At 61.6% G+C, this 11,312-nt stretch overlaps 1 protein-coding gene and 2 non-coding genes across 8 annotated transcripts in view; all 3 read left to right on the top strand.

Annotated features, from left to right (window-relative positions):
* PRRC2B (proline rich coiled-coil 2B) overlaps positions 1–11,312 on the top strand; it is a 75,492-nt gene that overhangs the window by 59,344 nt on the left and 4,836 nt on the right. For 4 of the 6 annotated variants that reach the window (XM_036329286.1, XM_036329284.1, XM_036329288.1 and 1 more), the window contains 14 exons: positions 377–555; positions 1,146–1,291; positions 1,809–1,950; positions 3,427–3,509; positions 3,992–4,177; positions 4,307–4,504; positions 4,889–4,975; positions 5,605–5,709; positions 5,843–6,029; positions 6,718–6,812; positions 7,599–7,726; positions 8,147–8,387; positions 9,795–9,971; positions 10,755–10,846. In XM_036329286.1, the coding sequence (XP_036185179.1) occupies positions 377–555; positions 1,146–1,291; positions 1,809–1,950; positions 3,427–3,509; positions 3,992–4,177; positions 4,307–4,504; positions 4,889–4,975; positions 5,605–5,709; positions 5,843–6,029; positions 6,718–6,812; positions 7,599–7,726; positions 8,147–8,387; positions 9,795–9,971; positions 10,755–10,846 (2,046 nt within the window). Of the gene's footprint in view, positions 1–376; positions 556–1,145; positions 1,292–1,808; positions 1,951–3,426; positions 3,510–3,988; positions 4,178–4,306; positions 4,505–4,888; positions 4,976–5,604; positions 5,710–5,842; positions 6,030–6,717; positions 6,813–7,598; positions 7,727–8,146; positions 8,388–9,794; positions 9,972–10,754; positions 10,847–11,312 lie in introns of all 6 variants that reach the window. The other 2 variants (XM_036329283.1, XM_036329289.1) reach the window with 1 other exon arrangement.
* Positions 6,510–6,595, top strand: LOC118667783. Its single transcript, XR_004971377.1, has one exon. It is a non-coding gene; the product is annotated as a small nucleolar RNA SNORD62 (small nucleolar RNA).
* On the top strand, positions 8,921–9,006 carry LOC118667782. The gene has a single exon (XR_004971376.1). It is a non-coding gene; the product is annotated as a small nucleolar RNA SNORD62 (small nucleolar RNA).

Raw genomic sequence — 11,312 nt, 5'->3', positions numbered from 1 at the left:
AGGGCATGTGGATTCTTGGGTGTCCGTGAGTCTAGCTTCCCAGGACTCAGATGCTGAGGCCTGGCTTTGCCTCTGACTTCTGCCCCAAGGCCTGGTGGTGGCCGAGGCTGGGGCGTCTGCTGGTCAGTGTTGTGACAGGAGGACGCCCTGCAGCTCTGTCCTTTGTGGAGTCCTGTCGAGCTTGACTCACAGTGGGAAGGCAAAGTACTGAGCCCTGGCAGGGGCGGTGCGGCTGGAGGGGGCCTCCCCGTGGCCTGCCCGGACGCACTGCTGCCGGGAGTGGCTTCCATGGTGCGTGCTGTGTGCTTAGGTGGTTTTCTCGTTCCTTCCCCAGCCGCGGTCGCTTCTGAGCTAACGAGGTCCCCTTCCCTTCCAGGACCCCGGACGAGGCCTTGCCAGGAGGCCACAGCAGTCACTACACCCTGGAGCGGGCTGCCCATGCCACCTCTGGCGTCCCCGAGGCCGCCTGTGAGAAGGCAGAGGAGGCCACCCTGGCTGCTCAGAGGGTGGGCGAGCAGGGAGAGGCCATGAAGCAGTTTGACCTGAACTACGGAAGTGAGTCTGTTGCCTTGCATCTTCGGGGGAGGGAGGGGGCCGAGCCGGGTGAAATGGGGCCTCGTGCTGCAGGCTGCCAAATCTGCCCTCTCACTGTGTCTGACCCTCTGAGGGAGGCCCTGGGCCTTGTTCCGGGGCACGGAGATGGGCAGAACAGATGCGACCCCTGCACTTGTGTTTCTCACAGTTTGCCAAACTCCTTAACTGCCCTACAGTGCCCACCCCCCCACCCCCTATTGTAAAGGTGGGAACCCGAGGCCCAGAGAGGTTGAGTGGTTCATCCAGGGCCACATGGCTAATTAGGAGCAGAGCTGGGACTGATGTCTCTATTTCCAAAGACTTTTCTGGGCTTTAGTGTCACTTAGGGCTCTTGGGTTTGCGTTGACAGTTTGTTAGGGCGCGTGTGAGGGTGTGGAATCCCAGCTCATTCTGTAGACACGGTGAACTCCACGGCTCCTGGGAGGTACCAGCCAGGCACTGCCCGGCCTTTGGAGCTGAGCTGTCCCAAGATGTCAGGTGCCTGTGGGGCTGGGTTCTTCTTGGCTTCTGATGAGTGGAACACCATCCCTTCGCGTGAACTCTTGGTTCAGATTCCATCCTCGAGAATTGTGGGACCAGCCCCGGGGAGGAGACGGAGGTGGGCTCTATGGTGGGTGAAGGCTTCATCGAGATCCTGACCAAGAAGCAGCGCCGCCTGCTGGAGGAGGAGAGGAGGAAGAAGGAGCAAGCTGCGCAGGTGAGGAGCGCGGGGGAGGAGGAGCAGGGTGGCGGGTGGCACCAGCCGGTGTGGGGAACCACAGCCAGGAGGCTCCCAGTTCTGAATGGAGCCCAGGATGGGAGGGAGGAGGGAGGAGGGAGGAGTGTCCCTCAAACACCGCCCGCAGCGCCCACAGTGGATGACCCCTTCCCTGTTCTCAAAGAGGGACGGTCCGGTGACAGCAGCTGGAGCCCAGCGGGCGCGGTGCAGACGGCCTCAGCCCCACGTCTCCTCCCCCTGCGCCCGTGGGACCCTGTGCTCACACGGCACCCGTGGGGCAGTGCACACTGTCCTGTTGTCTGATTCATCGCAGTCACTGGCTGTGAGCCCTTGCCAGGTGTGGCATTAACACTCACTGGTGGTTGAGGTCTTGAGAGATGAGCGTCCCAGCATCGCTGGGGCGAGTTCTCTTGGTTCTGATGCTCCAGAGACGTTTGCTGGGAGAATGTCACGTGCCTGACCTTTTGCATGGCCTCTACCACCTTTCTTTCCTTAGGTGCCTGTCAAAGGTCGGGGCCTTGCCTCCCGTATTCCTCCTCGGTTTGCAAAAAAGCAGAACAACTTGGGCCTGGAGCAAGGCGATGTGCCCGTGCCGGGCAGCAGCCTGGGCACCGAGATCTGGGAGAGCAGTGGCCAGGGTAAGAGCTGGGGTGCCTGGGCCTAGATGCTTAGCCCCTCCCTGTTCTCTTTTTAGGGAACATCTGCTTTCAGGACTGAGAATGTGGGTGGGGCCTAACCTGCTCCGGTGTCCTCTGAGCCAGTGTTAGCCCCACCTTAGCCCAGGGGTGGCTGTCACCTGAGCAGGTGTAGACTTCCCTGCCTGGCAGTTGCTGGAAGAGCAAAGCGTTCCCTGAGTCTGGAGACCTGGAGACGGGTTGGCCCCGCCCCCCTCACCAGGGCACTCCAGCTGGCCTGGCTCCCTTTGCCCGCGGCACTTACCCTTTCCTGTATGTGTAGAGGAGCGAGGAATAGCTGCCAGGAGGGGCACCAGGGCCAGGGCTTTGTGATCTGTGCCCCGGCCTTTCCCAGCCCAGTGGCCTCTGTCTGCCCCCGAGGCTCTCTAAGGTGGACCGTGCTCTTTAGAAAATTTGTTCCCCTGAACTTTAAAAAAAATCTATGTTCAACGCTCTTTTTCTAGTAACTTTAAAAACATAAAACCATCTTAATCAGTGGTTCTCAACCTTGGCTGCACATTAGAATCACCTGGGAATCTTTTTAAAATCCTGATTTCTGGGCCTCATCCTCCGGAAATTGTTTCTTTGTTAGGGGGTGGGGCCACAACATTAGTTACAAACAGAATTTCCGGAGGATAAGGCCCAGAAATCAGGATTTTAAAAAGATTCCCAGGTGATTCCAATGTGCAGCCGAGGTTGAGAACCACTGATCGTAATGGAACCAGTTCCTCTTGAATGCCCACTTCGGACAGGATGGCCTCTACCAACCTGCAGGGAACACAGAACAAGGCACGTAGCTCTCCCCGGGGAGCGTGGAGAAGTCACCCACAGTGCAGCCCAGGCTTTCAGGGTGAGGCCTCACCCTCAGAGGTCCTGGGCTGGGGCCTGGACTCGCAGTTGTGCCACGTGGCCTGTCCCCATTGCAGAACGAGGCTGGGAAGGACTCGGATCTGATGGCAAGAGCCACAGCCTCTCGGAAATACTGATGTTAGACAGTGGGTGGTTGTGTGACAGGTGTGTCATAGTGAGCAAGTCCGGGGACACCTGCCCCCGGAGCCCGGGAGCGGGCTTCTGTCGTCAGACCACCGTCCGGGCGATCTGAAGGTCACATGTGAAGTCGTGTGGACAGGCACGGGGCCATGGCTGCTGTTGGCGTCTCGGTGGCGGCGGCGTGGGCCTTTCGGGACTGGCAGCAGCTCCCGCTGGTAGAAACAAATAGTTGGCCTGAGTGAGGGAAGCCTCAGCACAGCAGAGGTGAAGTCTGCCTGAGGCCACTGGGCAGGGGTGTGACGCTCAGACCAGCTCCCCCAGTATCAGCTGCTCACTGGCGTGTGGGTGGGGACCGCGAGGACCGTGAGGACCTGGGTTTGTGTACGCCATGCCTGTGCCTGCCTCCTGCTCCTTTCTGATGCCCTGATTCTCTGCTTCCTCCTCCGGCAGCCCTGCCCGTTCAGGCCTCAACCAGCGACTCCTGGACCAAAGCCGCCTCGGCCTTCAACAGCTCCGAGCCCGGCTCCGCCGAGGTGAGTGCGCTGTGTGCTCACAGGCCGGGGTGCTCGCTGCCCATGTGGCTGCCTGGCCTGGGCTTCGTCCGTCCTGCGGCCCACGCCCTCCCTCAGCCGCAGTGGTTGGCCTGGACCAGAGGCCATTTCCTCAGGCCCCGGCTGGTGGCTGGACTACAGCCTTGGTTTCTGACCTACGTGAGGTGCCTGTGTGAGAGGGAGGAAGAAAGGGGGTTACCCCACCCCTTGTAGGGGAGCAGTCAGGGCTCTCCTTCAAACCAGGAGCGGTGGTCACTCCGTTTGGTTTGGGTCACAAGAGAGATGTGTGTGACCGTCTTGGCCGAGGGCCCACTGGGGGTCTGGAGGTTCGGGCAGGGGTGCCTTTGGCCACATCCCTGCAGCTGTTGGGTCAGGTCCCAACTCGGGACAAGACTGCGCACAGGCAGGCAGCGAGGGGAGCCTGGGGGTCAGGGCTCTAACCCGTTTGGTGCCTTGCACAGCAGGGCTTTAAGAGCAGCCAGGGAGACAGTGGTGTGGACTTGAGCGCCGAGTCTCGAGAGTCGTCGGCGACCTCGTCGCAGCGCAGCTCGCCCTATGGCACTCTGAAACCAGAGGAGATGAGCGGGTCCAACCTGGAGCCCAAGGCTGACGGCCAGAAGGAGCCGGCTCAGAAGCAACCCGAGCAGAAGGTAACCTGGAGTCCCTCCTGCAGGGGCCGGGCCTGGGCAGAGGGCTCGTTGTCTCGTCTTCTGCCCCGATTCCCGCGCGCGTAGAAGGCCATCTAGTCTGTGTTTCAGCTGCTCTGCTTTCCCGTCAAGGATTCGGAACAAGGCTCAGCGCAGAGCAAGGAGCACAGACCAGGACCCATCGGTAACGAGCGCTCCCTGAGGAACAGAAAGGGCTCCGAGGCGGCCGAGCGCCTGCCCGGCGCCGCCGTCCCACCGGTCAACGGGGTGGAGATTCACGTGGACTCTGTGCTCCCGGTGCCACCCATCGAATTTGGAGTCAGTCCAAAAGTGAGGCTTTGGTTTATTTCCTTTCTCCTTCATTTTTTTTGTACTTGGAGGGGAAGGAGGGGCTTGGACAGGTTGTCTCCTAGAAGGAGCAGAGGGGTGAGCTGAGCGGCACCGGGGAGCGTGCGGGTGAGCGTGGACGGAGGTGCTAGTGAGCTGCCCCCTAGATGCCCTGCCGACGCCAGCCGGTTCTCAGGCTGAGCAGGCGGCAGTCTTCATGGTCTCTGTCGGGTGGGGCAGTGGGCACGGCAGGAGCGAGGATGAGAGGCAGCGCCGTTGGGGAACATGCGGCCATGTTGCTTGCGTGGTGGGTTTTTGGAGGCGCTGAGACCATGTCTCTGCCGCAAGGTGAGCCAGGATCTCCTGGGCTCTGTCCCCTTTTTCCAGGACTCCGACTTCAGCTTGCCGCCTGGGTCTGCCCCTGGCCCCGCGGGGAATCCAGTGGTCAAGCTCCAGGACGCCCTGGCTAGTAACGTGAGTGTGCTTCCTTGCCAGCCCTGGCCCTGCGCTGCCGGGCCGTGGGGTCAGGCAGACCTGGGTTTGAGTCATGACATAATTTCTAGCTGCTTACTATCTTCCACTAGTTGTTTGAATGTTCTACACCCAGTTTTGTGACCTTAAAATGGGGCAGTGTGTTTCCCAAGGTCTGGTTTGGGTAGCATGCTTCGATTCTCTGTTCTTCCAAGTTCCTTGGTCATGTTTGAGATGCGGGGAGAACCACGCTTCCGGACTGAGCTCCCAGGGCCCGCAGCATGCTGAGGGCACCGCCCAGCGCAGCAGGAGCGGCTAGCAGGCATCGCTGGGCCTCTGTCACAGGCACCTGTTCCTCAGCCTCCTGGAGGTCTCCACGCCTGCATGTCGGCAGCCAGTCGTTACGTTGCTGGCACATGCCCATCCCTGCTAGAGGGCTCTGGGGGGTGTGGGGGCTCTCCTGGGCCTCTGTCAAGGGAAGCCACAAAGGCAGCTCTTTGGAGAAGATAAACTGGTCTCAGCTGCTGGCAGCTTCATCTTGTGGCCTTAGGTGCACACCAACTCTGAAGGGCATTTTGACACGTCGTCTCGCTTCCTCTGCCTGGTTGTCCCATGGCGTCCTGTCTCCCCAGGCCGGGCTGACACAGAGTGTTCCCATCCTGCGGCGAGATCATCACATCCAGAGAGCCATCGGCCTCTCCCAGATGTCCTTCCCCACGGCCGACCTCACTCTGAAGGTAACATCCGTCCTGACCTCAGCAAGGCCCACGCGGGGCCCTGGCTTGTGAGGAGGCGGGAGCGGGCAGCCCCACCCACTGCCACTGCCTCTCCCTAGTAGTGTTCATCCCTCTCCTCCCCTTGCTTCCACAGATGGAGTCTGCGCGGAAGGCTTGGGAAAACTCGCCCAGCTTGCCGGAGCAGAGCTCTCCGGGAGGCCCTGGCTCGGGCATCCAGCCCCCGTCCTCTGTGGGAGCCTCCGGTGGGGCCAACTACAGCTCCTTCGGCGGCGTCTCCATGCCGCCCATGCCCGTGGCCTCCGTAGCGCCTTCTCTCCCAGGTATCGGCCCAAGCCTCCTTGTGCGCTTCGACAGAAGCGTGGGGCTGGCAGCCCTGAACCCACCGACCATGACTTAGGGAGTCTGTGCAAGTGGGAGTCGGGCTGCCACTAGGCTGGGCGATCCCAGCTTCCCACGGCTGCAGACGGCTCGCACTTGCTTCTGCTTCCCTGATACTCATGGTCCCGGCTCCTGAGGGAGGAGCGAGCCGAGAGGGCTTTGAGTTGGATCCAGGTTAATGGGGGCCGGATCACTCTGCCAGTGAGCAGCTCAGCCCTGACCCTTGGTCCGTGCTCTGTAAAACCAGCCCGGGCGAGGATGGCGCTCCATGGGGTAGCCACGCCAACCAGAGGCCATACCTGGAAGTGCTTGTCTATCAGCTGTCTCAGTAACGGACACGTTGTCCTTCCCGCCAGCGTCCTGGTCGTGGTGTTGGTGCCCAAAGGGGGAGGGTGGGGATTTTGAGGTGCCGGCTGCCGAGGTCTCAGTGATGGAATCCCAATAGATCCTTCTGACCCTCCACTGTGGACTCAATAGCAGGGAGATGAAGAGGAACTTGGCTGAGAGACCAAGGCAGCTGCATGCAGTGGGCACGAGGGGCGTGGGCAGGGCGGGCACGGCGTGTCCCCTGAGAGCCCTCGGCAGCAGCGAGACCTGATCCTGTTCTGCCTCCGTGGGTTCTGTCTCCAGGCAGCCACCTGCCGCCTCTCTACCTGGATGGGCACGTGTTTGCCAGTCAGCCCCGGCTGGTTCCCCAGACCATCCCGCAGCAGACTTACCAGCAGGTGATGGCGCGGCCGGGCAGCGGGGCGGGGCGGGGCGGGGCGGGGCGGGGTCAGAGTCCGTGTTTCTTCTTTCTCTGCATCCCTCGCGGGTAACGCCCAGCACCTGCGTGTCCGGCAGCCAGTCAGTGTGTGGGGCACGGGTAAACGAGGCGAGGAGGAGTGGAGCTAGTGCTCCAGACTCTGCGTAGTTTCCCTTCGAGTTCTCCTCGGTCCTGGCCGGGACTAGCTGAAACGGAATTCTCTTTGGTGATCAGGTATCCTTCTGATGAAGAGCAGCAAGGCCTAGACTCCCAGGCATGGATGCGTTAGAAAGAGGTAGTTTTAGAGCGAGCAGGCGTGCGTTTTTATGCGGCACCGGCATCGCGTCCGTGCTGCAGGGGGTGCTTTCTGGACGTCGGACCTGGCGCGGGGCCAGGCCTTGCTGCGCAGACCAGCACCAGGCCCCCCGCGGAGGCGCTGCTCAGAGCAGATTCGGGACGGAGGGCAGAGGACTCGGCCTGTCCTCACCTCTTTAAAACGTGTTCTTAAATGTTACCTTGTGCAGTTGTGCACGGTGTTGGCCTTCACGGAACTGGGTCCTGCTGCATGTGTTCTGTATGTGGCTGTCCACGCACGCTCGCGTGCGCGCCACCTCAGTGCGTGGAGCTAGGGAGTGGCTGACGCGTAGAGCAACAGCGCAGGAAGGAGGTGCTGGGACTGGCACGTGGGGCGGGTTCCAGCCGCGTGCGGAGGGGAAGGGAAGAGCAGCTCGGAGGGCCCCGCAGTGACCTGCTGGCTTCCCCACAGGCTGCCGCTGCCCAGCAGATCCCCATTTCCCTTCACACGTCTCTGCAGGCGTCAGCCCAGCTGGGGCTGCGGGGCGGGCTCCCCGTCTCCCAGTCACAGGAGATCTTCAGCTCCTTGCAGCCCTTCAGGTGAGACGGGGACGAGGGCTGGCGGCTCACAGGCGGAGCTCAGGCCTTGGCAGCCTGCGCACTCGTTCCCTTGTTCTCCTTGGGGTGAGGGTGTGATGGTCCCTTACAGTTCGTTCTTTGCTGTGTGCAGGAGGGGCTGTGGGCCTGCCCCCACGCCCCCTGCCCATTGCCTCCAGCTGCCCTTGCTGTGTCTCACGTCCAGTGCTTTTGGCATCACATGGGTTTCCTGCGTTTTGTATGTTTGTCCATTCGTTTAATCCAGTGATGCCCAAACTGTGATCCCTAGACCAGCAACACAGGCACCATCCAGGGGGCTGTTCTGAGCGTCGAGGGGTAGGGCCAGCAGAGTGTTTTCGCAAGCCCTCTGGGTTCTCACACGGGCACTCCCACACCTGCCCTGGTGTCGTCTGGCTTTTGCAGGTCGCAGGTGTACATGCACCCCAGCCTGTCCCCACCCAGCACCATGATCCTCTCTGGAGGCACCGCCCTGAAGCCTCCGTACTCGGCATTCCCCGGCATGCAGCCCTTGGAGCTCGTGAAGCCCCCGTCGGGCTCCCCCTATCAGCCCATGAGCGGAAGCCAAGCCCTGGTCTACGAGGGCCAGCTCAGCCAGGCGGCCGGGCTGGGCGCCTCCCAGATGCTGGACTCCCAGCTCCCCCAGGTCAGGAGCCAGTCCCTCCCCCGACTGCTTTTCCCTCGCCTGCCTCTCGCTGTGCTGACTGGCTGCTGTAGCTGGAACCAGGTCACACGCTCAGCCCCTTCTGAGGGGTCCCATCCCCTCTGTGTCGTTTCCCCCTCTCGCCGCGCCCCCCCCACCCCCCTGCGTCTGGGGCTGGAGGTGAAGTGGTGATGCTTCCCGTTCTCCCCGCTGTCTTCTGGACCTGAACTCATCCGCTGGCTGCCCACGTCTCTGCTCTAATATCTATATCTCACCGCACCTCAACCAACGTGTTCAGACATCGGGTCCAAAACGTAATTTTCTCCCTGGTCCTTGAGGTGGTCCAGTCCGCATCACCCCTCTGGGCCTTCAGCAGGTCTGTCGGCTCTGCATTTGGAAAGTATTCGGAGTCCAGCCGGTCCTCGTCCCTGCACCCCTCCCTGCCCAGGCTCCTGCATGAACTCCCGCCCCCTCCCTTTAAAACAGGTGTTGTACGCCGACGGGGCCTGGGTCCTAGAGGCTCTGCCTGCCACGTGTCTCGGTGATGCAATCCCAATAGATCCTTCTGACCCTCCACTGTGGACTCACCAGCAGGGAGATGAAGAGGAAAGTGACTGAGAGACAACGTGGCCCCCCTGCCCCCTCCTCTCACCCCCCTGGTCCGGACATTCGAAGTGGTCGCTTAGGCCTTGCAGTTGCCTTTCTCTTTCACAACGTGCTTGTGCTTCAGAAGCTTCCAGGAGGCTCCAGTTTGGTTCCAAGAACCCTGACCCCGAGCCTTGTCCTCTGACCTTAGAGGCAGGCAGTGGCAGGCTGGCCCGGTGCTGCACGGAGCGGGCGAGGGAGCCTTCCGGCCTTGCTGTTCTCACCTGGGATCTGATCCACTTGGACGTCCCCTCCCGAGCCTCTCTGGCCCTCCCTAGCTTTTCTCCCACCCCACCACCGCACACGCACACGCACACGCACACACACCACACACGGGGTGCTGTGTCCAGCATGGCACCGCCCTGCCCTCGTGGCTCTGGGTCTGACAGTGTCTTGGCGCTTTCCCCGCACAGTGTGCATTCAGCGAGCCTTCGCTGGGTGGGAGCGGGGAGGGCTGGAGCACACACGCCCTTTCCACCCGGGAGAGGAGCCCCACCGCCGGGTGGCACTGGCCAGCTGCTGCCACCTCGCCCCGTGCTGCTTCCTCACCACCCACTGTGCCAGCGGCAGGCCTGCCCCGCCGCCGAGTGTGAAGTCCCTGCGGCTCTGAGGGAAAGCGAGTCTCCCCACTGCAGGAGGCCTCGCTGTGACTTGAAATAAGAACCTGAGTCTGAGTGTGCTTGCTCTTGGGCGCGAGTGTGAACAGTGGTTGTGACTTTCTCCCCCACCACCACTCCCTTTCCTGACTGTCCCTGTTGTCAGCAGCTGACGATGCCACTGCCCGGCTCCCAGCTGCCTCTGCCGCGCTACGGCTCCGGACAGCAGCCCCTGCTCCTGCCCCAGTCCATCCAGCTGCCACAGGGGCAGAGCCTCTCGGTGGGGGCCCCTCGCAGAATTCTTCCGCCCGGGTCCCAGCCTTCGGTCCTTAACACCAGCAGAGAGGTGAGCGCGACTCCATCCTGCTGGGGTCCTGGGAGGGTCTCCCCAACCCTCCGGCCAGCCAGACACACTGCTGTGGCAGGACAGGCCAGGGCCTGGGGCGCAGCCTCTTGCCTTCCCATGGCCAGTGCCCCTGGTCAGTGTGCAAGCTGGCCGTGGAGACGAGCTCAGGTGTGCGTGGCCCACGCAGGAAGGAGGTGTGTAGTCCACGCCTGGTCCCTGTGCGGGCGCGGGAGCACCCGAGGGGCCAGTTCAGGTGCAGGTCCTGGAGGCCCAGGTGGAGGATGCCTGGGGCTGGAGCCCAGGGCCCAAGCCCCACGGTTCTGCTGAGGGTTCCTCCTCAGGGCAGAGACGGCCAGGCAGCGCCCGTGGTGGTGCTCAGCCCCTTAAAAGGGAACAAGACCTCGAGCCTTGATTCCTTTTTTTTTTTTTTAAATATATTTTATTGATTTTTTACAGAGAGGAAGGGAGAGAGAGAGTCAGAAATATCGATGAGAGAGAAACATCGATCAGCTGCCTCCTGCACACCTCCCACTGGGGATGTGCCCGCAACCAAGGTACATGCCCTTGACCGGAATTGAACCCAGGCCCTCCAGTTCGCAGGCTGATGCTCTATCCACTGAGCCAAACCGGTTACGGCTGAGCCTCGATTCCTTTAAAAGCTGCCTCTCTATCCAGAACTTCTCCTGGGTCTTCCTGGGCCCCCTCGGCTGTGCGCAGGGTGGTTCAGCGAGGGCCAGGCTGTCTCCCGGCCACCAGCCAGCAACCTTTGCTTCCGGTCTCTAGTCCTCTCAGATGGAGATGAAGGGCTTCCACTTTGCCGACAGTAAACCGAATGTTCCTTCAGGAGGCTCCGGGCAGTCACCACAGACCTACAGGTAAAGGGACCAGCGGGTGCTGAGGGCCCGGGAGGGCGGCACAGGGCACCGAGGCCGGGTCCCCTCGTAAGCCCGCGTGTCACCAAGATATTCCAGTCATCACTGGGAACTCAGGGACTGGGTTTTGCTTTTAATCCTCATCCCGTGCTCTGCATTGGGAGAGCTTGCTGGGAAGGCGGGGAAAGGAACTGCTAATGTTGTCCGCGTCGGGCTGACCCTGCCTACACACAGCTTTCTCACCAGCTTCTAGAACAGGCGTCAGTGGCCACAAAGGCACAGCCCTGGGCGGGAGGACCTTCCTCCCCAGGACCTGGTGCTGCTGGGCCGTGGGCCTGGCTACCCAGGACGAGCTGCACCTTTTTGCTTCCTCTGCGCCCGTCTCTGCCTCCAGCACCAGTCCCAGGGCCCTGAGCTGGATCAGAGCTGGCCCTGTATGAATTGTCTTGTTCAATTACTTGAGTTGCAA

This window comes from Myotis myotis, unplaced genomic scaffold, assembly GCF_014108235.1.
Source record: "Myotis myotis isolate mMyoMyo1 unplaced genomic scaffold, mMyoMyo1.p scaffold_m19_p_12, whole genome shotgun sequence".
NCBI classification, from domain to species: domain Eukaryota; kingdom Metazoa; phylum Chordata; class Mammalia; order Chiroptera; family Vespertilionidae; genus Myotis; species Myotis myotis.
This window is presented reverse-complemented; position numbering and strand designations above follow the sequence as displayed.